This window comes from Balearica regulorum, chromosome Z (assembly GCF_011004875.1).
Source record: "Balearica regulorum gibbericeps isolate bBalReg1 chromosome Z, bBalReg1.pri, whole genome shotgun sequence".
NCBI classification, from domain to species: domain Eukaryota; kingdom Metazoa; phylum Chordata; class Aves; order Gruiformes; family Gruidae; genus Balearica; species Balearica regulorum.
In genome coordinates this window covers 28745526-28771450 of record NC_046220.1, presented here as the reverse complement: position 1 = coordinate 28771450, position 25925 = coordinate 28745526, and the positions used below count along the sequence as shown (strand labels likewise).

The 25925-nt window shown below is 38.1% G+C and overlaps 1 protein-coding gene and 1 long non-coding RNA gene across 3 annotated transcripts in view; one reads left to right on the top strand and one right to left on the bottom strand.

Annotated features, from left to right (window-relative positions):
- Nucleotides 1-24931, top strand: LOC142599387 (uncharacterized). 2 transcript variants are annotated; one of them, XR_012832934.1, is made up of 4 exons: nt 1-125; nt 660-811; nt 14199-14321; nt 24319-24931. It is a non-coding gene; the product is annotated as an uncharacterized LOC142599387 (long non-coding RNA). The 2 variants fall into 2 exon arrangements; XR_012832933.1 differs by lacking the exon at nt 24319-24931 and having other exon boundaries at nt 14199-14417.
- Nucleotides 3821-25925, bottom strand: part of ST8SIA4 (ST8 alpha-N-acetyl-neuraminide alpha-2,8-sialyltransferase 4) — a 73264-nt gene continuing 51159 nt past the window's right edge. The window contains exon 5 of the mRNA XM_075739383.1: nt 3821-8642. Within this exon, the coding sequence (XP_075595498.1) occupies nt 8360-8642 (283 nt within the window). The 3' untranslated portion in view covers nt 3821-8359. The remainder of the gene's footprint in view (nt 8643-25925) is intronic.

The following is a 25925-nucleotide window of genomic DNA, read 5'->3' as shown; positions in this document are numbered from 1 at the left end:
TGTCCCATACTGCAACAGTGGATATTGAAGGGATATGGGATTATTGGAAGAAGCAGCAATTCAGTGAGACTGGAAGACACTGGAAGTGGAAAAGCAGCGATGCAGCTGGCATTGGAGTAGCTGAGGTTAGTTCAGGACATAACTTTGTGAAAATCAGGCTTTACACATTTTACTACTCATAGGATGACTTCTTTGATGAACAGTTAGAGCTATTACAGCGCTGTATGTGTATCACACAGCACTCTTCTATGCATTGTAGAAGCACAGCGGGGAGCATTAGTATGATGCACCACCCAGGCTACTCCATTCTTCTTCTAAAAGAAGCAATTCATCCACATAGAATACCATACTACAACAGCTATTCTTCCAGCCTGGTGATTCCTACAACAGTGCCTCAAGCTTCAAATAGTCTCTCTTCATGCACAGATTTAGGAGTCAGTTTAGACTTGCCAATGATATAGGAGTGAGACCAGAGAGCTTGGAGAGCAAATGGACCACCCTGCAGAGGAAAGGGTGAATGTCATTCAGCTATTCAGTTGGAAGTTCAGGAGACGGACATTTGAAATCATCTGCTCTTATTTTGTTACTGGTTGTTTTTTTGCTATCTTCATACTATCATAATGTCATTAACCTTCACTTTGACTCTTGCTTTCCTGCAGTCAGAGGATTATATAGGAAAACAATGTGAGAACCAGCTGCTCAGACCCTGTTCTTGAACTTAACGGACCTGAAGCCATTTTTTGTTAGTGCAACAAAGCAATAGGTGGAGACAAGGATCTGAATGCTCCAGAACAGCTGCTGAGTCATGAAGGTGAGTCTGAGAAGTCTCTCTACTGTGCTGACTAGCTACCTGTACAGTTGGCTAGCTCTGTTATGACTTAAGTGCCATAAAGGGACAAGTAAACTGGAAGTGGAATTTACAATTCCTTTGGCAATACTCCTTTGAGAAGCAATCTTTCATATTGTTAATCAGGTTTCATAAGGCTTAGAAGCAGCACTTGAATCACCTCAAATATATTTAAAGTTTTGCAATAAGAAAATGGTGAAAACATCTCCTTGATTTATATATGTATTTATTTTGGGATATAAAAAACAAATGGAAGATAAGAAGGTATAAACTGAAAGGCGGGCTCACAAGGCCATTGTTTAAGGCTGCAGGAGAAAGCACAGTAAGCTAGTAAGCCAGTGTAAGCAGGTCTTCCTTATAGTGCAAGAATTTTTCATGAACACAGTTACTGATTATGAATTATATGCTTATATTTTTGCTGTAGTAAGTAATCAAAAGACAGCATTTTCCCAATACAGATAGACATGTAAAATAATCTAATTAATATGACAGAGCTATAAGCAGGATTCAGCAAAATATGGCCTTTTGTGCGTGTGCCACGAAAAAGAACACAGCTTAGCAAAATATTGACTGTCATAGCATTTTCAAATACACATGAGCTCCAACAGTGTGTGAAGGCTGAATCTGCGATTATAGAATAAAAATGTCAAATTCATTATGGGAAGGATTGAGAGGTTTTTTGTAGTTTCTACAGCCAGGGTGGAGTTGTGTATTTGCTTTTGTAGCATGGCTGGTAAAGGTTTAGAAATGTATTATTGATCAAAAAATGATACTAATTGATTTAATAGGCTTTAAAGCATAGTGTATATGTTTTCTGCAGTATTGTATATGTTTTCTACAAGCTTTTTTTTTTTTTTTTTCTTTTACATTCTGAAGTGTATACGGAGATTCTGGCCCTTATTGGGCAAGTCTTGCTCTTATGTGAACCACTTCAAATCTTTTATAATAGATTGTATTAATGGAGCATTATGAGCAGCTGCCTCCTCCAGCTGCTTCTGGCCAGAACCTCTTCTGCTCCGCTGATGGAGCCCAGACTGATGCCTGGTACCCCAGGGTCTCTGCCCAGGCTGAGGCGTGTGGCTGGTGCTTTCCCATTTGCAGGCTCAACCACAAATGAAGCTGAACGTGTGTCCATGCAACACACACACAGACATGGGGACACAGAGAGAGGACACTGACACGGCTGGTCATTCACACTGCCGCAGAGGAGGAGCAGCCTCTGACTGCACCCCCACAGAGAGCTCACACAAACCCAAGGGCAGGCAGCCCAGCCCTCTCCTCCTCCTGGGCTGGCAGACACAGAAGGTCACTACTGCAGCACACGTGGGACATTCACAAGATTCACAAGCACGCACATGTTCACGGATCCCCAAGTACCAGCACGGCCCCTCTGGCATCCCTGCCCTGATCCTGGGCCCCCTTGCCTGCCACACTGGGTCCCTGATGCACCGGCTGGTCCAGCTCTGTGCTTGCTGCAAACACACTCATTCAGCAGCACCCCAGCACAGACAGTCTGTCTGCCTGAGACCCCTGCCCTGACCCAGGGTCTGCTACTTGCCGGCTCGTCCAGCTTGAAGTTTGCTGGTGATTACCCATGCACACCAGGTTTGGGGAGGACACAGGCACTCACCCCCCTAGCAGCCAGCACCAGGCACATGGGCTGTGATCTGTGGTCCTGCCCCAGCCTCCAATGCTGAGTCCATCACTCGCCTCACTCATGCTGGTGACCCTCAGCAGCTGGTTTTGGGAACACACACCATTCCCACCCTAGGGCTGGAGGTTAAGGACCCCCACTTGCTCCAGATGCTGGCACTGAATCATAGAATCATAGAATCATTTAGGTTGGAAAAGACCTTTAAGATCGAATCTAACCGTAAACCCAACACTGCCAAGTCCACCACTAAACCATGTCCCTAAGCACAACATCTACACATCTTTCAAATACCTCCAGGGATGGTGACTCAACCACTTCCCTGAGCAGCCTGTTCCAGTGCTTTACAACCCTTTTTTCCCAATATCCGATCTAAACCTCCCCTGGTGCAACTTGAGGCTGTTTCCTCTCGTCCTATCGCTTGTTGCTTGGGAAAAGAGACTGACACTCATCTCACTACAACCTCCTTTCAGGCAGTTGTAGAGGGCAACTGAGACCCCCCCCACATTCACTCCTGTAGCCGACACCACAGGCCAGGGGCACCCACCTCCCCAACCTGACTCCTGCAGCTGGCAGTCAGTCCTCTCACATCGGTTCCTCAGCAGTTGGCACTGAGTCCTTGCAGTACTCACACACACGGGATGGAGAGTGAGATTATGCAGAGAGGTAGTTAAGAAAAGACTTAACGGGGAGTTAGGACAGACTGTGGCAATCACGCTCAGGGCTCAGCCAGACAAGCGTACTGACTGGCCATGGCTTACACGTGACTGGCTCCTTTTCTGCCTATTCCTGTTTTTTTCCTCCCTGCACATTGCCTCATCAAGTTGCACAGTCCCATCAACTCTTCCAACATCCCGGAGCCTCAGGTCTGCAACTTTGTCAGTGAGAAAGTCCTGTTTGCCTGCAGTTTCTTGTTAGCTGTTCAGTTAGTGTGCCTGACAAGGTTCGCTTCTTGACGTTGTCTCCATTATGATTTGTCTGTCAGGTTTGCGTCTCCATATACTTTATTGCTTCCCCCTTTTCCATAGTATCCAATTTGACAAGGTCCTTGATCAGATAATCTTACTTAAAAATAAACATTCCTACACTACACTTATTTTTACCAGTTAGTGAAACTGCTCAGTTTTGGTTCTCATCTCACATTTGTGTCTGTCTGTGTTCAGTTTATGCTTCCTCCTTTTCTTAATATCCCCTTTTGTGATGAGAAAGTCCTTGACCAGACGCTTTAAAGAAGCAGACACTCCTTTCACATATCCTTACAATGACCATATAATTGAAAAATATTATCACAGTCGTGTTACAAAGGCATATGGAACAGAATATAGAGGAAAAAAATGAAAAAAGGTCTTTATTTTACAGTTATACAAATAAAAAACAATCCCCATAGCTGTACTTGAGATAGTATTAACAGTGTCAAGCATGACAATCCTGACAGAATACATATCAATACTTTAAACCACAGAAATTGTATTACATATGCTCAGTAGCAATAGTACTGTGCAGGAATGAAGCTCTCTGTAAACGCTCTTCCTTTGTTTTATCTATATTTAGAACAATTGTGCTTTCCCGACAGAAAGTAACAGTGCTCTTATAAATAAATAATGTGCAATTTCAGAGTTATATCCTGAAATATGCTAATCTAGATCCCCATCTTGATCCTGGACACATCTCTCCCAGGAAAGTCACTGTAAAGAGTGCTCAGCACTTTGCTAGATCAAACACTAAAAAAAAGGTACTGAACTCACACCTGTTTTTCTTCAAATTGCAGTCAATTAGAGAAAGATCTTATATCTGGAGAGTGGCTCAGAGCTGTGGGAGAGAGAACTGTCCCAAAGCTGAAAACTTAACAGTCAAATATATTTATCTATTACTTTTTATGAAAGACTGCCACAGAAACATTAACTTGTACGTTAATAAACAATTTACAATAAATTTATCTGAATGAAATCAGGTTGTGCAATGTAAAGCTCTCATTAGATTTGGAAAAATCTACTCTGTCTGCTGTCTTGATGTAGCTCCCAGTTCTTATTTTTAACATTCTTAGGAACCATAGCTGGCAATTGATATGACTGATGTGAGAATAAATTTGAGGAACACTCAACTGATGTGCATTTCTCAGTTGTTCCTCATCAGGGCAAATTTCATTACAATATTAGGGATCCTTCTTCATTTTATCCTATCTATCTACTTTGTATTAGTTGTTGATAGTGTTGGATGATAAGAGTGCTAATTATAATAAAGGCTGTTTATTTGATCTGTGCTGTAAGCAGCACAGGAGGTGTGAATGTATATAAACAAATCATCCAAGGCAACTATGGAGGCTTGAGCTGTTGACTGCTGCCCAATGAAGGACCACAAAGCGAAATTTATTCCACTGTAAAGTCCCTATACAGCAGCTAAGCCTTTGGGGCTATGCTCCAGGTCACCTATAGGGATAAAGAGTAACACAGTGGAAGCAATTTGGTTTTTTTTCATTCAAAACCTGGGGTGCCTCAATAGAAATGCACGAAGAGGCCCAGGGCAATACAGACCATGGAGGTATGAAGGAAAGGTAAGAAAAGGGTATCTGCCATGAGTCCGCTGCTACATCTTCCCAGCAGTGGGATGGCTAACAACCGAGGCCATTTAACCTAAGAGGAAAAGCTCTGGGCATATCTCATCTCATGTCACCTTAGAGTAACCAGTAATGTGGTCACAAACCACCTCAAACCAGACAATTTGCAGCACAACAAACCACACACCCGGGAGCCCCAGAAGCTTTGGGCTCCACATGGACACTGATCTTATACAAAAGCAGTAGAGTAAAATGACTTCTAGTGCTTGTGAAAATCTGCATGGTCAAAGACTACAACTGCTGCTTGCCTCAGAGGATGGTTTGAAACATACCACTCGCTACATTACACTTCAGCTCAGGATAAAAGCTGAGGCAGGTTAGTGAGGAGTCCTATGCTTTTGTTAGGGAGACACACCTGGGTGCCAATTTGAGGGGAGGGTGCTATGAGAAGGATGAGTGTGGATGACAGTAGAGAGCCATGAGACCATGGCTCATGGTGCCAGTAGAGTGCAGTATTGAAGGTGGAAAGTCTGCGGGAGATGAGGTTAAGGTTCAGCTTGGAGAAGGGCAAACTCTGTTGTCTTGCAAGTAGGTGCTACTGTCACATCTTGTGCCAAACCAAGTTGGAGAAACCTTGCCCTGTATCACCCTGTTCTATCAGATTTAGTGATCAGGTAAAAATCTGGACTCCATGGTTTGTGTACTGAAGTTAACTTCACTCACAGAGAATCAAATAGGAAGGCTGCAAAACAGGCTTATGCCAAGTTTTTCTTCATCTGCTGACTTCTAAAGAAAAACTTTCTCAGCTGTCTTCCTATTTATGTCTCATTGTTTTCAAGTACACAAGTTGTTTTTTTTTTTTTTTACTACCGTAGGAATTAAGAGTGTCATCATCTACTTTGTTCTCAGAGAAATAATCAATTGGTGCATTAAAACCGTCCCTGAGGTGAAAAATATCATCTGACAGTTAATATTTTAGTCTACTTGAATTCCTTTTTTGTTGATGGACTGACACTAAAGAGAAGAAAAGACATTCCCAGAAGAAAAGATAAAGCTGAACAGATGCTTCTCTGAGCTTCTGTGAGACTGGCACATGCAATTTCTTATCTCAATAGAAATTCTGTCCATGTATATGAAATATGTTTTAAAAGATCAACAGCAGCAAAACCCTAACAGAAAGAACAGGAATACGCCCACCTTTCATCAAGAAAATAGCCTTGTCTTAAAGTTTAACTTGTCTGCAAGTTTACACAGTGTACAAATAATACCCTTGGGGTTATCAACAACAAATTAAACACATTCCAGTCTCTATGGCTGTTTAGTTCCTTGTGATGCCTTGGCTTCAGTGGTGATCATGTTATGACCACATTCCACACCTTAGCAGATAGCCAAAGTAAACAGTCCTGGGTAGGAGAGACTGGTGAATAAGGAAAGATGCTGCTATGTCTTAGATATAGCAGAATGACTTTCTATTTCCCATCAACTTTTGGCAAAACTGTCTGCAAGGCAGTGATTTAGCTACTAAATTTGCATAATTACAGACCTCTAGTCATGCAGGATGAACTTAAGAGGAAAAATGGGTAATAAATGGCACTTTTAGCTAGTAAATGTTTGTGAGTGTTGTGCTACATATGAAATTGCTCGAGCTAGTTCAAAATTCAATAGATTCACCGACTGTCACATTTGGAGATGAGGGCCTCATGTAGCGCTGAAAACATAACAAGAAAATACCCGTACATTGTATCTGCATGCCTCCTCTTTAGCTTAGCCTGACATGAAAACGGAGGAACCATGGTGTTCTTAATTTACCTGCTCCATTAACACTAAAATACATATGCAGACAGGTTTTGTATCTTAGTATATGCTGTACTGACACTCCACCCTGTCCTACCCTCTGTAATTTCTCTTTTTTGAAAGAAGGGAGTGAAAGAATTCTTAGTTTCGTCGATAAACAAGACTGATGTTCAGAAAAATCACTGTGAGATAATGCAGCTCTGTGTTATTTCACTCATTTACAAATCAGAACATCATGCTGATACAAAAGAGGTATATTAGAGATAGATATCATCCAACACAATTAGAAAGTTAAGTTTTAAAGAACTGTTTAATCTAAAGTTCTTTTATTTTCCATTTAATTGTCTAGGTCTTTTTTTTTTTCTTTAGACATGTTCCAATGTCACCTGAGTTCCTTTAGATTTTGTGCTTTACTTTGAATCAGGAATAAAAATTGTATATATATGTATGAAATAATTTCTTTACTCCTGCAGATCTTTCTGAAGAATGAAATTCTATATGCAAAGTATGTAAATAGGCTTTGCTTTGAGATGCTTAATTCAAAAATTTTAATAGCATAAAGAATATGTGCGCTTCAGCAGCAAAGAAACATGCTAAATCTACACCATTTCTTCAAGGAAAGACTAATGTGTAAGAGTAATCTTTGGTACCAAAAATAAGGGCACCTTCTTTTATGTCTTTGAACACAACAGAAAAACTTCTCTTTGAAAATAGATCAAAATGACTTCTGAGTCATTCCATGTAGTGGGTATTGACAGCAATAGCTAGAAAAACAATTGGAATGTTAAGGGTTGTGTGACAGCAGGATTCAACACATTAACAATCGATAAAATATTTGATGTTTCCCGCCACCCTCCCACCCTTATAAATTTTTTTTTCCTAAGACAATTCTGTAAGATACTTTTAATTATTCATAACATCCTCAAAATCCTTTAAGGGCTCCAATACTCAAAAGCAACAAAACCCAACCAACAACAATAAGGAAACGAGCAACAAAACAAAAGCTGAGGTTATAATACAAGATCAGAAACAGTCCTCTGAATGAAGGCATTTACTGATTTGTTTGATCTTATGGATTTCACTTTCTCTACTCAATTCCATCATGGTATTTTCTGCCAAAGCCTGGTTTATTTGCTGAAGTGAATATTCCACCCACTGGGGATTTCTTCTGTGGGCTGTCTGACCACAATGGCAAGTCAGCAGTAAGCAGGCTATATTTTTCTTCTTTAATTCATGATGAAGGTGTCATTGGTTCCTGTAAACACTACTGAGTATACATTCAAGCTTTTTTCTTAGTGAAAGTGGCACTTACTTGAACCCTTGCAGTCAGGATAGCTTAAGTTATATAGCACTTTACAGGCATAATAGCTGGTTATGTACTTCTGATAAAATTCCTTTTTCGGATGGCTTAGTGGGTATTGAAACATATCCTCACTGGGATCCCATTGCCATTCCACAACATCATTATGATGAAGTGTGTATTCTGTACTTCTTATTGTATTTTACATGTGCTTTATTGCTGTACGCATTTCCCTGTTGTTAATTTAAGTGCTCCTCTGTTATGTAATACATACAACGTTTTAAACTCTAATGGCATCCTATGAGGACTGGCATTAGAAAAGTACCGATACTTCAGATCATCATAATAATGATACTTGACTGGTTTTCCATGTAAATCCTTTGGGAATGGCCAAAATCCATACAGGTGAATTTCATCACAAAATCTGGTGGCAAGTGTATACATGAGGAGGCCAGTGCTAGGTCGTTTAATGTGGACTTTGTTTGTCAGCCAATAGCTGCAAAGAAACAAAAAGTACATTAAGAAACTCTCATACAACTTCACTTGAAAAAATCTGTAAACTTATTTTATCTATTATGCATTCAGTTTACACTATAAAAAAAGCAAAAGTTTCCTTCTTATCTTCAAACTGAGATCATAAATTATGACACTGTTTTGGTGCACCTTTATTCCACCTAGAAGAAGAGAGGTGAGATCTTATTTAACACAATGCTGAAGAAAAGTTGGCCAACTAAGGTTCTAAGTTCAGGCTTTAACCCTAACAAGAAGTTGTGATGCCTGCAAATGGTAGAAAACTGTAGTTAACCTCCTCAACCAGATCAGGGAACAGTCTCTTGCTACAAACTTTGACCTCTTGCAGTATTCAATTCATCTCATCAAGTCAGCCCTATACTGTATATTTGATTGGCTTAGTGATTACTTCATAGATTGCTTGTCTAAATAGAAAGGAAATGGAAATAGTAAACATAATAAGAATGTAACTTTCAGAAGTAAACAGAAGTGAAGCTTTAATTACTTTGCTTGTAAGTATGTAATGCTTCCTGCTTGCTAGCGCCAGTCTCCAGAAAAGCAAAATCTTACACTAACACTAATAATTTTAAAAAGGTTTTGTTTTATACTCAACAGTCCACAGATCCAACTGAAGCTATGGAACAGTCTTCCTGAGCCAGTGACAACATCCCTGGTTGTGGGTTTAGAAGCTCCAGCGAGTTTTCAAAGAGGCAAATGGTGGTTAAGTGCAGAAGGAACACCGGAACTGAACTAGATTCCAGCATGTAGCTCACATGGGTACCTTCAAAATCTGCCACTAACATTGTTTTACATCCCCAATCTTTAAAAATAAAACTTCATTGAAATAGTGCCAGCCTATTACTGGTAAGACGCTTCTCCCAAGCCTGATTCAATGTAAAGTTTGTTAGTACTTCATAGAATAAAAAAAGGGTATTTAGAAACTTAAACCTGGTCATTCTGCTGGTTCAGATAAACAGCAGCCACACACACAGTTGTACTTGTCAAACTGGAAACAAGTGGCTGCAAGTAAGGCAGGTAAGCATGTTGTTACACAGCGTTACCACAAAAACCTGAATCATTGCATTGTATCTCTATATTCTTTATTAGTTGTAGGCTGTGAATTGTTTCTACCATAGCCTAGACAGGGGGTCAAGGGAAATAAGCCTCATCAGACAGGAGATATCCTTGTGATAAACAGGGTTACAATGAGGTTGGAACTCAGTATACCACCAGATTGCTTTCAAGGCATTTAGCAGCGTAGCAGGATGAACATCCCACCCATCACTATGAGACAGGATAGCAAAAATACGTCTTTAATCAAAGCTTAAAGTGTCTTAAAAGCATCAGATGCTGTGCAACATTAAAAATAACTATCCCATTGAAACTGGCCTTTTCAGTTTCACTCTGCCAAAACCATTGGGCATAAAGGCTAATGTCTTTGAATCACAGATACATATGCATGTGAAAGATAATTTTTTTTGCATTGTACTCAATTTCTTTTTTGAAAGCTGAAGTAGAAGGCAGTTCTAGGCTGAGTGATTGCTTCTCCAAAGCCAATAGAGGGAACGACTCAGAATTTTGTTTGGTTGTAATAAACAGAATGCTAAAAAGCATATTTAAGAAGCAAATACAATGTAAAATGGTTACATGTACAAATTACAAATGTATAGCATATCATTTTTTCATTGGTTTCATAAACCTGGGTTTTGAGACAGAGGTTTCTGAGGTAAGATGTTAAGTATTTTGCTTCCTAATCTGAGAAACTCCAACATTTTAAAACAAGACAAGCCAAAGGAGAGACTCCAATTCTAGGAATTTGTTTTAAATGTTTGCTTATAGAAAAGTTATTGACGATACAAATCTGACCACTTTGGGCATTTTATATCACAGATGCAACAAAAAAGATTAAAAGTGAAAGGTAATTACTTAATTTTTGTAGAAACTAGTATTTGTCTCTTCAAAAGTTGGTACCCAATCTAATCACATGCAGTCAGACATCTCTAGCCAAACAGCGATCAAACCTGATCCATCTGGTACTACACAGCACACCTCTGTCACCCCAGCTGAATTTCACCTTTCCAGGAATAGGATGATCATGGCAGAGAATGAAATTAATAGTAAATAGGTGGATCTAAATATTTGAAAAGGACACTACATCTTCTTACTTAAGAGTTTCTGTAAAGGCATAAGTATGTAATGAAGGAATAAGATGCAATAAATATAATACATGTAATAAATATTCTCACAATTTTAGAATATAAAAGCAAATCTTTTCTTCTACTTTTCATATTTAAAAGAGAAGTTTAACTGTTTGGTTTCTCTTAAAAATGAAAAAGATATTCAAACTCTGTACTCAAAATATGGTACTTGCTGTACTTACTATCAAAATTTTGCAACTTGGGATCAGTTCTACTTCAGATAAAAAAAAAAACCACAAGTAATGCAATGAATGAAACAGTTACGAGGCATTCAGTGCTCCAGGCTGGAGCTTCCTGCAGGTCATTTGATCTCTGCAAATCACTGGCTCCCAACCTCTGCTTGAATTGATAAAATTTGTTGTATGGTGCAAGTAGTCTTTTTGATTTTGGTCCTGAAATATACGTGTCATCTTCTTAGTCACTCAAGTAGCCACTCTAATATGAAACTTGGTTAAGGCCAATTTTTGGCGATTAATTCATGTTGTAAATGCTTTAATGAATTTTTGCATCAGCTTTCAGTTTCTGGAGTTTTTTTATAACTTTAGTTTTAAGCCCAAAGATACCCTTCTTACCTATTTATCTAGGATGCACTCATTTTCTGTGTAACTAAGATTACAATGTGAGGAAGCAACTTACCACAGATCTAAAAGAGAATCTCTTGTTTCTCATAACTAATATCTAGATCTTCACCTATGACCAATTCCTGATTCTCAGGCTCAAGAGAGAAATAAGTTTAAATAACAAAGGAATAGGTTCATCTTGCCACGTTAGAAAATGGGGTCTGCTATTTAATCATCAATATTAAGGCCGTAAGTGGAAGGCTGCAGCCACACAGTGCAGCACTACAGTTCTCCTGTGGTTTGTTCTCTTGATAGCTGTGATAAAACGACTTTGTGGGGACATGCTGTAAAGAAGACTACTGAATTTATCCAGATGTGCCAATGTGTAAATGCACTTAATTTCTGTAACATTAATGACTTGAAGTTGAGTAGCTTGAATTCAAACAGATCTCACTTCAAATTACTTTTAATTACATGGCTGATAGTAAAGACACTGGCAATACATCACAAGTTTCAGCTTAATACTCAGAAGTTAAAAATAAACCTCCAGTAGTAAGCGAAAACCCCAGCACCACTAAACGCAACCCTCCCGCCCATGCAAGATCAGAGTGTGTTGAACTATCTGAAATGAAGGAAAGGCCAGTTCAGTATTTAATGAATTTAGACAGGTTCATGTATTTGATTTGTATAAAATTACAGTTAATAATTACAGGATTGCAACAGATAATTAAAAATAGCACAATACACCATAAGATTAAAGGACACTCTGCTGACAGAAGGGGACTGCTAAAACTTTCTCTCTGCTCAAGCAGGTACTGGTTCTTATATCTAAGCCCTTCTGCTCCTAATCCTTTCTTCGGGTATCATTCTATTTTCACCTCAGCAACTCATCCCAAATCCAAGCATCTTTGCCTCTAAAAACCATTTTAACTGCCTCAGACACATTACACAGTAAGTCATGGCCACATACCTGTAGACCTTCTCTTTCATCCAGTCCAATATGGATCTCTTTTCTACAATTCTTTCTTTTAACTGAGCATACACACTTCAAAGAGATTTCATGTGAATTCAAAATTTGAACAGTGATCTCCTGCAAGTTTAACTATAGGTTACATTTAAAAGTGAAAATAATCAAAGACATCTTTCAGGGTTTCTGTTAGGCCTAGAGATAAGTATTGCCAAGAATGGATTTGTGCCAGCATTACTTTCTGATGTTTTAGGCATAAAGAAAATGTTTTTTCATTCCTTTTTAAAGCTATTATCTTACAGAAACCTGGTTCTTACATGTAGTTCCACACCATGAATAAAAGATTTGCATGTTTTAATATTCTGTATGTAAAAATGCAATTTTTGGCTAAGAGTCTTCTTTATCTTTACTAAGATAAAAACAAAAACTAGGGTAAAGGAGAAAGACTTACTTCTTAGATAAAATAATTTTATTTTAAATTGAGACATTGGTATAAAAACTAAACATCTCAGTAATGACTTTTACCAGAATCACAGGATTATTCAGGTTGGAAGGGATGTCAGGAGATCTCTAGTCCAACCTCTTTCTCAAAGTAGGCTCCCTCAGCCACTGCTGACACAGCCTGCACTGCCGCCCAAACACCTCTGTAGCCCCCAGCTCAACTAGCTACAGTTGGCCAATATCTTTCCTGTATTATGGGGGCCCAAAATAGGGCACAGTGCTCCAGATGTGGTTTAACAAGCGCTGAGTAAAGGGGAGCAATGACTTTCCTCACTTGACCAGCTATGCTCCTGTCAATACAGCCCCCCCATGTTTTTGGTCTTTTGCTGCCAGGGAACACTGACAGCTTGTGCTCTTCTTGCTGCCTGCCAAGGTGCCCAGGTTCCTTCTAGCAGAGCTGATCCCAGCCACTCAGTCAGCCCCCAGCCTGTACTGCTGCAAGGGTTACCCCTTGACAGATATGGGACTCCACATTTGTCCTTGCTAAATTTCATAAGGCTTCTGTTGGCCTATGCTTCCAGCTCAATCATCCAGCTAGACTTTGACCCATCTAATTGTCCTGTCATCCAGACCATAATATTCTAACCTAGATGCAAGAATATTGTGGGAGACAGTGCCGAAAGCCTTGCTACCACTGAGGTATATGAGATCCAGTGCTCTCCCCTCATACACAAAGTATAGGATGTAGTATAGCTAAACTTAGTAAAAGTGCACAACTGTCTCTTTGTGAAGCAAGTCCCTTTTTAAAAGGTGCTTCTCTTTGCCAGGTAAAATCATGTTCTTTTCTTTTTCACACTGACAATAAACAATACATTCTAATTGCTACTGTTAGAAATGAAAAGATTTTGATATTTTCTTGTGGAAGCTTATTTTCATACTACTATAAGCAAGCTAAAACCCATGACTTTGTAGTAAAATACAAGAGTTTCCTACTATCTAGGAGAAAACTGGTTTCAAAACTATCCATCTAGCCATCAGTAGATGGCTAGAACTACTAGCCATCAGTAGTTCTCCATCAATAGAAAGTTGCACATACCATGGATGGGAAATAGAGGATATGACTGAAAATACAAAATAAGCCTGACAGATTTAAGAAAAAAATTATGATACAATTTAACAAACAGGAAATGTAAGTTATTCAGAGAATTGCCTGTGAAGGCTGGCAAAAACTCTTAAGGTGATACTTCTTCAGAGGTGCACGTGGAGGTTAGAACTGGTCATAAACTGCATATGACTCAATAGGCCAAACTACATGTAAATTTATTGTAACATGCTTGTAATTTGAGATGTTTGCATGCCAATTCTTGCTATCCCAGAAGCTGAAAGAAGGCTTTCCACTCCAGGTAAAGAAGCAGAAACCAGAAAACTTCTCTCTGCCAAGAAGGTCCAGTCCTGCAGTTGCTGCACCTCCATCAGAATCAATGGGATTACATTGGAAAGTAAGAATTTAATAATTTGTTTCGGTTGATGTCAACAAACTGTCAGACTTCCCAACATACATTTGAGTATACTTCTATTTTTTAACATTTTACTGTGTCTTTCAATTGTCACATTCATCTTTTCTTAACCTCAGCTGACCTCAAACTATTTAACTCAACTTTGCATGAAAGAAATTTGAAATAAAGTGAAACCAAATGAAAAACACGAGTGTGAGCAGAATATAATATAAAATATCACTTCTTTGGTCAGGAAAAATGAGTGGCAAAATGATTGCCCCCAGTCACTGGCACAACACTTCAATAGTTGTGACTGATTCTTTGCCACTGAGCTCTCAAACAGTTACAATGCAGTACAAGTTACAAATCAGATGTACTGTACGTTGGTCTTAAGCTTTGTGCAGCAGTAAATTGATATGATTTGTGATGATCTGGAAAAATTAATGGAACCATGAAAGAAAGGAGTCTGAGTGGAAAAACTCCTTCCACAGCTGAAAACTGTAAGAAAAAGAATTAAAAGACTGCTTTGACATTTACATTTGTCTTAGTGTTTATGGAACCTCAATATTTTGGCCTTTAAAAATACTGAATCTGTTTCTGCCAGATCAAAATATCACCTATGGTTTAACCTACAGTCAAAACAGCCAGACTTTCACCTATATCTAGCAAGATACCTTTACATTTATAAAAATGGAATGTACAGTATGATTGTAGAAGAAGTGTTAATTGAATAGCATGTTGCTACCAGATAATGACTTCTTGCAGCTATTGACAACAATTAAATTGAAATAAACACATAAAGCGTAGACATCTGTTTTAAAAATAGTTAATGTTAAAATGATCTTCTGACAAGACTCTGTTACAATGACTAATATATGCAACAATTGATGCTGATCATCATTACATTAAATGGATACTGCAGAATTCAAATGACAATTGTTTACTCTGCTGCTGTGGAATAGATGACTTCCGACTAGATTAAATCACAAGATGTGCTTTCCCAAGGCTGTACTCAAAATTATATGTGTTGTCTCAGACAAGAAAAACCTCATATGATGGGCTACATTCAAATATCAGATAATTTAGCACATTAACATCTTTATTTGCCAATCTAAGAATTCTTTAGGATTTTTAAGTATAAGTGAGATCAGAATTTGGTTGTGTATATTTTGATGGATTTTTAACTCCTTTCTCTGGACAGGACTGAATCTGAGGAAACATATATGTTGTAACTCTTAATAGCTCTGAAAGATTATATACCAAGCTCTGTTCATTTAGTGGCAAGCTGATCTCCAAGTAAACCCACTCATACACACTTGCCTATCACTGAAATTCTGTTCCTACAGCTGTTACATGGAGAGAATATTTTTAAAAGAGCTTTCTTAGAAATCTTATATGGTATTTGAAAAGTTAAAATATTAGCATTAATAAGAAGGTAAGAAAAAAGGATTGTGAAAGAGAAGACAAAACATTTCAGAGTTACTAAAGAGTGTCTGTGTCAGTGGGAGAAGCTAGAGGATATATAGTCTCAATTACACTCTCTCAAAAAGTACTGTGGAACAGGATAAGACACAGAGAAAAGCGACATAGGTTATCAGAAGAATAAAATTCTCTATGAAGACAGAATAAACAGAGTAGGTTGAAAAAGAGACAACTAAATGGGGATATGGCAGAAAGCTCCAAAATAATGTAGTGTGTAGTAAGGCAAATGGGGATTTAATTACTACTTTAACACAAGCACTGTAACATAAAAACTATGGACCCAGTGAGGTTATTCAGTGGTAGGTCTAAAATAAACAGATGCAACTACTTTTTCATGCAACACACCATTGAACAGAAGAATTAACTGCAACATGATGTTTTTGGATGACAATGGCCAACTGACTAAAAAGATACAAATTGTTATAGTTCACAAACACAGTGGTGCAGATGAAGCTCCTCCTCAAGGGTTTACTAAGCTGCTGGCCATAGGAGCACATATCACAGGGTAAATGCTTGATATTTCCTCCGCTTCTAATTTTTCTTCTAAGCCTCTGTGTTGGCACCTGGCACCAGTAAGACCACAGAGGGATATACTTAAACAGCCACTTTTATGTTCTTAGACCCAGCATCTGCTTCCTCTTGAAGGTGTTAGCTAAAATAACTTCCTCAAACTCAGAAAGAATAAAGCCTGAGTGTCCAAAGAAGAGCAACAAAGCTGGTGAAGGGTCTAGAGAACAAATCTTATGAGGAGAGGCTGAAGAAACTGGGGTTGTTTAGTCTGGAGGAGAGGAGGCTGATTGCTCTCTACAACTACCCAAAAGGAGGTTGTAGCCAGGTGGGTTTTGGTCTCTTCTCCCAGGTAACAAGTGATAGGACAATAGGAAATGGCCTAAAGTTGCACCAGGTGAGGTTTAGATTGCATATTAGGAAAAATTTCTTCACCTAAAGGGTTGTGAAGCATTGGAATAGGCTGTCCAATGGAAGTGGCTGAGTCACCATCCCTGGCAGTATTTAAAAGACATGTAGATGTGGTGCTTAGGGTTTAGTGGTGGATTTAGCAGTGCTAGGTTAATGGCTGGACTTGATCTTAAATGTCTTTTCCAACCTGAACAATTTTGTGATTCTTTACTAATGCTTTCATGTCTTCAGTGGGATTAATCACATCAATGATATGAACAACCCTTCAACTGACCCCCTCAATTTACGTGAACATATTAAATAATTATAATGCATTATTCATCCTCTTCTTACTGAGATATGCTTTGGGCAGGAGGCTGCAGAAGAAATCTAGAGTGTGAAAGAATTAAAGTGTGAACAATAATACTGAAAGTGTAACAGCCAGCACGGAAACACTGCTGAGTGTTTGCATAAGATCTACTTTACAGTTTTCAATGTACAATATTTTGAAATAGCATACACAAAATTCATTTTATTAAAAGGAATAATGCACTTTATGAAGAGGTGAAACACTTCAAAAATTTTAATTTGCTTTTTAGCAAACTTAATTCACTACATTAATGTTAAGGGTTATTTTTTGTTTGGTTTTTTTTTCCTTTACCCTTTCAATTCTGGCTTATAAAGCAGATTTCAAGGACCACTCAAGAGTTTGGACTCTGCCTGGCAATCTTCCTTAGAAAGGGAAAGAAAAGACCAGTGATATCAATGGTGAATGCAGTTATGTTACGTACCTTGCATTGCCACAGCTAAATGAGACCATGGCCAGCAGGCTGCCATTCAGTGTTACCACCATTGCAGCGAATTTTAACCTCTTTGAGCGTAGTCTTTACTGGCTATGGCAAAACAATTAAGAATATATTAAAGCTCACTTTTACCTGTCTTAAAATAAAATAGTTCGGTTTCCCTGGTATAGGAGACTATTCTGCTTTGCACCATTGCTCTAGTATGATCTGCTCCCAAAGCAGCTTTAAACAACTTCTGGAAAATTACGTCAATAGGAAAAGGATCTGCTAAGGACAAAGAAGTATCAAAATACAGCATAACATTGGCCTTCTGTTGCCCCTGAATTAAGAAATGCTTGCCAAAGTTAAGACCAGTTAAGCCTATGAACTCTTTTCTCATACATAAGAAGATCTTGGTGTAACAACTGGAATCCTCCACAGCCATAAGCCACATACCCTATAAAATATTTGGAAGGATGCGGCAGTAATGCCTATATATGAAGGAGAGAGTGTCCTGGTTTAAGCTGAGAGGATTGATTTTTCTTCATAGTAGCTAGTGTGGGGATATGTTTTGGATTTGTGCTGGAGACAGCATTGATAATATAGAGATGTTTTTGTTCTATGGACTTACAGTTGAGCAGTGTTTACACGGGGCCAAGGCCTTTTCTGCTTCTTGCACTGCCCTGCCAGCAGGATGGCTGGGGGTGGACAAGAAGTTGGGAGGAGACACAGACAGGACAGGTGACCCAAACTGACCAGAGGGATATTCCACACTATATGACATCATGCTCAGTTTATAAGGAGCTTGGAGGAAGGGGGGGGGGGGGGGGGCAGTGGCATTCGGAGCAATGGCGTTTGTCTTCCCAAGTAACCATTACGCGTGACGGAGCCCTGCTTTCCTGGAGATGGCTGAACACCTGCCTGCCCATGGGAAGTGGTGAATGAATTCCTTGCGTTGCTTTGCTTGTGCGCGCGGCTTTTGCTTTACCTATTAAACTGTCTTTATCTCAACCCACGAGTTTTCTCTCTTTAACTCTTCCAATTCTCTCCCCCATCCCGATGGGGAGGGAGTGAATGAGCGGCTGCATGGTGCTCAGCTGCCAGCTGGGGTAAAACCACGACAGAGAGCCTGCAGGACTAATTAACAGGATATGTTTAAGACTGGGATTGTGTGTCAACTTCTGTCCTACTTTAGCAATATTTCCAAACTATCAGAATACTTTTATTTGAACCCACATTAGCTTCTTAAATTTTCAACTAAAAAAAGATATTATTGACCTAAGTTTAGAAGGAAATAACAGAATGAATAAACCTCTTTAACCATTTGATAAAAGCATTCACCCAAAGGAAATGACCCATGCTTCAATCCTTGATGAACCAATGACAACAGCTTTTTATGTTAAACTTTCATTAGTTTAAAAATATAAAAAGCCCATGCTACTGTCAAGAGTCCTTGATTCTTCCCTTATAAACAAGGACTTTCAAAATTGCCCACATATTTCTTGATTTTATAGTAGAAGCATTCCAACAGGATGGACAGATGACATCCCTTTCCCCAGAAAAGCCCCCAGGAGATAACAAGGCAGAGCGTGACTGCAGAAAACATGGGCCATCTGGTCAGATGAGGGAGGAGGCAAGTTTAAGCCTTTGCAGGTGCTATGTACCCTGTGCTGCAGTACAAAAGGAGAATGAGAGTCATCATCTCCCATCTGCTTAAGTAACTTCTGGAAGAAAAAATCAGTGCATCTGTGGGAAAACTGTTTTTCAACAGACACAGGGCCTCCTCAGAGCACACCTACAAGACCAAGCTCTTCTTACAAGGCTGTGAGAAGGTCACACTCTCCACACTTCTGCAAAGCTTAGCACCGAGATACCTGGCACCCAGCTCACTGCTGTCATGACCAAGGTATTCCAGAACATGAACAAAAGTTAAACTGTATGATCAAAATTCTAAATTTTAGAAAAATCAAAGCCTTTTCCCTAAATACGTATGCCTGTACGCAAAACTACATCTCAACTGATGCCAGATCACTTTCTTCACTTAGCCATGAAACTTTGGTAAATGGTCTTTTATTTTCACACTATTATGAGGTACACTGTATCTGTGAAAACGGTTAATACATACGTACTCAGATAGAAAGCCATTCAAAACCTACTAGAATAAGTAGAGCAGTGACTCTTTGTCAAAAAGGGAAACTTTCTAAAAGACATTCTAAAATTTCAAAGAAATGTCAAGGTTTCTATTAGAAACACCTTCCTTGTTCAAGAAGTTGAGCCTCACTTGGGTTGTTCCAGCAGCAGATAGTAAAGCCTCACAGAAGACTTCAAGCAACATGAGTTGCAAACCTTACAGAACAAAAAATTATTTAAAATTTAACCAAATTTAAGAAATAAACAATACACATTTATTGCTGTTCAGAACAACATGATCCAATTAATTCTGCAATTAACTCACAGAAACAGTGGGAATATTTATCTTTATATATTTAAAAAAAAATAAAAATCGGAATTATCTTGAGAAAGATGGTACCTGGGATAGAAAACAATGATTAAACAGCTAGTTCACTTTACGTTTCACTGATAAGAATAGTTGCCATCAGTGTAAATACTAATAGTACATAAAGAACCAGACAGTAAAGTAGTATCTTACATTAAATTTCAATTTTTAGCGTGAGAGCAACAGGAAGCAGAGATACTAGCCCAGGCCCAAATATCTTTTCTTTTGCAATAATACGTTACACATAGCACTAAGAAATGTCTCCTAGTGCTTCTATGAAAACAGAATTGGTGCAGATTCCAAAATGCTAAACATATCAAAGTATGACGTCTGTCTTCAAAAGATAGCCAAGGTGTGATTGAAAATGTTTTGCTTTCATTCCATGAGCAATACACCAATGATCAAACTGGCAACAGAACTTATCTGGTGATTCACAGAGATACTATCATTAACATTATTTTGATACTAGCTGAGTACAGGTACTCTGAGGGCAAAAAATAAATTTGTTTATTGTGCTTCTAAATCTATTTTGCATGTACATCAACAGACCTTTTGAAAATACATACTGGTTTCTTTTTCACTAATAAAGTGAAAAAGTGCCTGAACTGACTTACACACTAATATAACTGTGTTCAAAAATGACTTGTTTAATGATAAAGGGACATGAGATTGCCAAGGAGATTACACATAAGGAAATTGATTCACTTTGAATTTGAGTGTTATTTACATGTCACTGGCTTGTCAAATGTTTTGCACTGACTTCAATCTGAAAATGCTATGACAATTAGCTTGCTAGAAGAGATTTCTTGATAAAATAGTTTAAACTTATGTGAGTATTCCTTGATATACAGAGAATTTCTCTCAAGACAGATACTAACAGATGGATAAATACTTCAGCGTCAAACATTAAAAAAGCTAAGTGAGTTTAAACACTTGCAAAAGTAAAATTACAGAATATTGTACTGTACCAAAAATCTTACATTTTTTAGTCAACAGTTTCTGCCAAATCATATGGTCTCAGAATGCCTCATACCAGAATCCATCCTTAAAATCAATCTTACCTATTCAAGTGTAGGCCTAGGATTGCTTTCTTTTTTTTGGGGGGTGAGGGAACTGTTCTGTCTTTACCATGTATTATGTTTACTTCTACAACATAATCAATATTACAATGCAAGGTAGAAAATTGCTTCTTAGAATTGCCTTGCAATGCTCCACAGTTTTACTACCACTCAAAAGCAGAGCGTGCTGGGCAAAAATGTACTTAAAATGTTCCCAAAGAAAAGTTACCTGGATTTTTGCTCCCCCTGGAGTCAGTGATTAGGGCTACGTTAGAAAGCAGTGGACACTACTAGGAGTTGCTCTGACAGATGGTGCTGAGTACAGATTGTCCACACCATACCCATTAAAGGTTTTTTTCGACTGAGTTGGGGTTTACTTGGTGAGCCACAGGAATGCCCCAGTTTATTTTAATCTGAAAATCATGTGCTTTAAGAACCTTTCATGACATAAAGAACAATAAAACAAACTGATGAGAGGATTTACTTAAAAATGCCTTCTGACACAAACTGAAAACACTAATGTAGATACTTCCCATGATACCCAGTGACAACTATTGACTTAAAAGGTAACAGAAACAGTCTCCAAGGTATTTCCTGAAGACTACAGTTAGCATGCTTGAGCAATTCTTTGAGGTCTCTCACTAAAACTGGCCTACTGTACTTGAAAAAGCACTCCAACAGCTCCATGTCTTTCTTCTGTTGGAGGCCCCAGGGCTGAACACTGTACTCCAGATGGGTTCTCACGAGAAAAGAGGAGAGAATCACCTCCCTTGACCTTCTGGTCACGCTTCTTTTTATGCAGCCCAGGATATGACTGGCTTTCTGGGTTGCAAGAATATATTGCCAGCTCATATACAAAGATAAGAAGATATGTTTTCTTCAGTTTAATAAATTCTAACCTGCTCAAAACCCCTGTATTTTTGTTTCAATTTGTAGCTTTAAACTAGAACCCACCAGTGACGAATAGTAAAATTGCATCAATTTCTTTTTGATTTACTCCGCACCCCATTATAAATGAATGAACTTCCTTCACACTTACAAGATAAAGACAATGTCTCTCTAAGTTCAAATCAATCTATTTTTTATTAATATAGATAGAACCTGCATCAAGTAAATTATCTTTTATAATACATCGATTAAAAGCTGCTGGCATTAATGGGTCTTTTTTTTTTTTAATTCTTACACTTCCAAAAGTTAAGGAGACTATTTTTTTCATATATTTTACTCTTGCCCCATGGAATTATCTAAACATATAGAAATAGTATGGGCTAAGATTAAATTCATGGAGAACACTTGGACAGAGTGACCCTTAGGTGTAAAAATGGTAATCAAAAAGCATGTATATGAATTTATGACGATTTGAAATGGAAGATGGGAAGATGTGTTTAGATGATTCAAAACCAGTCAAATCTAAGCTAATACAAAATAAATGCCTGTAGCAATGTACAGTAGTAATGATGAGAAAACAGCACAAAAGAAAAAGCATTTGATTAACCAGGAAAAAACAGAACCGACAAGTTGAATACCAAACTGAAGCAACTATTTGCATGATTTGATAGCCCACCTTTTTCCTTTATTTCAATTTTTTTTGCATGAATTCACAGAAGAGAAATTATTTTCCTATGTGTATAGCTACAAAGCACAGATACAAACTGATTGATGGATATTCCCATTCAAAACTTCTCTGCAACTTGTCAATGTACTAATTTAGCAGGCTTTTTCTTTCTTCTCCTCAACTTTCTTCCTGCTCCAAATGCTAACCCTATAAAGGCCAAGTTAGAGCAAAAGGTGCGATCTCAGTTATGTGGCAGTTCATAGGTGTATTCTTATTTGTTTCAACAGGGCTTGGGTCTCATCCATACAATCTAACAGGAATCTTTCCTCATAACACCTTTTCATTAACTCTATACCCTTTCTTACACAAGTTATCTCCCAGTTTCCCACAACACAATTGGAAAGAAATACCTGGTTGGAACTTCATAAACAATTAGTTTGTACATAATCTACAAGACAGTTCAGCTCAATCCTTTCTATGCTCTGCAGGTTTGTGTGGAAGTCCAAGCTTTCACTACCTGTCTGTCTTTTATGATCAAGGAGGATGGCGCAAAATACCCAGGAAAGCTTTTCTGAGTGAGGCAGTTTGTTGATTGGAAGGACAGTTCTATCATACAGTCTTACAGACCTACATAATAGCTAGTTATAATAGCAACAGTCCTCTGTCACTCATGACTGCAGACAGCAATACATTCAGAGAATTTGAGTTAATACTAATGCTCATCACCAGTGAATATGCAGAAATATGCATATGCAGAATATGCCTTTCTTAATGGCAGAAAGGCACTGTGCTGCTTTGCCTACACAATGTCGTACTAACATGCTTCAATTAGAGCATGTCTCTGCTATTCCAGATGAACACACATCTTCAGACCAGTGACTTAAATAGTGCTGAGCTGTGCAGTTTTCCTTTGTGATTAAACATACATTAAGGAATATGTAAACTCATTGTAACTGGCTAACCAAATCAGACTTCTATACAACTCTTTAGAGGCTAAAGATTGGAGCACAACTATGTCTCCATTCCCCAATCAACAATTTGACACAAGCAAATCCTGCTTACAAAAGTTAAGCGTGCTGGCAGTGCAAATAAAAAACTTTGGCAGGAAAAGTAGTGCTGGATTTCCATTCCGGAAAGCACACTGGGCCCAATCCTAACAAAAGACTTATAAAAGTAAGCAAAAGAAAGCAATTGCATTTTAAGTAAGTGGGGCTAGAAATGTAAGTATGTTTTAGAGGGAGTCCATTGCTTTTTTTTCCTCTCATACATATTGTAAATATAATTTATTTCCTCTCTAAAAAGAGTATTTGCATTAATTTGGATTAAACAGAAGTGATGAAGCAAAGGGCTGAACGGGAAGAAGAGAAGAATCATCATCAGACTGGAGATGGTACAAGAATATTTTATCGGTTTTAGAGAAGGAACTGTCTTTGCCTTCACAACTAATTTTCTATTCACTACAATAAGACTACCTACCAAACTCACACACAGAAATATATGTAGAGGTGGGGGAAATAAGGCAAAACAGAGAGTGAAAGTATAGAAAAGTGACAGGCAAAAGAAAATGTATAGTGTATAGAAAAAAACCAGTATTTTCTAACAACAAAATCAGAAGGCAGTCACAGAAGACAGGTATTTTACTTCAGTGAGATTTTTCAAGTTTTTAGGATACTTATAGCCTAAGATTATATTTTGCCTCACAATCATACTATGTCTGTATTTGAAGCAGAACTCTGTCCTCTGCTGAAGGAAAAGCTCTGCCCTGAGCAGTAACACTGCTGGAAAACCTTCCTTTCCCACACTGGCATCTCTCCTGTTGCTGAAGCTAAGACTGAGAAATCAGAATCCAAGACTGCATATGATTTCACCTGGCCCACAGGGGCAATTTTAACAGGAGGAGATTGCGCAGAGTGATAAATAAGCAGCCTGCTTTCTACCAGCCATATTCCCTTCCTTAAAAGAGCCTTTATTTGTATGTCTCAGAGTAGCTATTCAAGCCTCAGAAAGGCTATTGAAGCAGTTCGTTAGTAGGAAAGCTTGATAGTGGCTTGGGTCAGCAAAGATACTGCAGCCAAGAAATGAATTTACTCATGTCTTGCACAGTAATGATGAATCCTCTAATAAATGCAAAATGATAATTTTACTATTGCATGACTATTAAATATCTATTACACAGATTATATTTCAGCTATGATAGAAGTTAGATAATTTTGAATTTTAGTTTCAATTTAAATAATACATACCTATGCAATTGAAATCATGTATAATACAACATAACCACATGTTCAAGTTCATCTTGAACTTACATGCTTGTGCCCTGGGGTCCTGACTTTTTCTGGGGATTGGTGAGGGCATGACAAAATATTCATTAGAAATTACTATGTGCAAATCTATCTCCTTTGTCAAACTTGAGCAAATGGAGTGGAAAAAGAATTTGGTTTGTAACAATACAAGAGTGGGACTCATTGGATAAGACTCTTCAACCAATGCTTCCCTGGGAAAGCCATGTCAAATTTAGAATAGGGAAAACTCTTGTGTGTGAACAAAGGTGACAATTCAGCTAAAGGCTAGTAAGGGAAAAGAACAATGTAGCCTTACTCCAAAGTTATAATAATAGTAACGTGCAGCAGATTGGCTGGGAGACATTGCTAAGTGCTTTGAAACACACAAGTAACTTTGGTTTAAATTTATAAAATACGCATTTAAAAAACGTATGGAATTCATAATATTTTATGAAGTCATTCTACAACTTACAACTGATTACAATTTTTCGTATGAAAATTGCAACAGAATGTTACCGGAGTGGTGTAATTGGAGTTAATAACTTGCACTAATTCTAGCTTTCACCATTAGATATAGTCTTTCCTATTGATGTAAAGGAGTATGCCCAGTAAGCATATTTCTGTAACAGAAAAAATCCTAATTAACTAATCTTTTCTCTTTTCAAATCAATGTAAATGCTGTCATATTCAGAAAATAAAAAAACAAATATATGAAAAATAAGAATAATATGCAGTGTGTCCACTATGTATATTAAGGAATTATGAACACGATAATGGAAGAACCTACTCAAATTGTTAAATTCTATGTTTGCCACTTCCACAAATCTGTATTCTTGAGATACCGTTTTCTAACACCTTATATCAACTGTTAAATCTATCCTAGAAAAGACAAAAAGACACAACTATGGCATATTCTTCTCTCTCCTGTGGAATATTTTATTCTGTGTCCCTGCAGTAGGGGGAAATTTATAAAGATCATCCCAGGATGAGGACTATGCCCTGTACCATGGAACATTTAATTAATGACACTGATATTGAAACTGAGGTTGAAAAA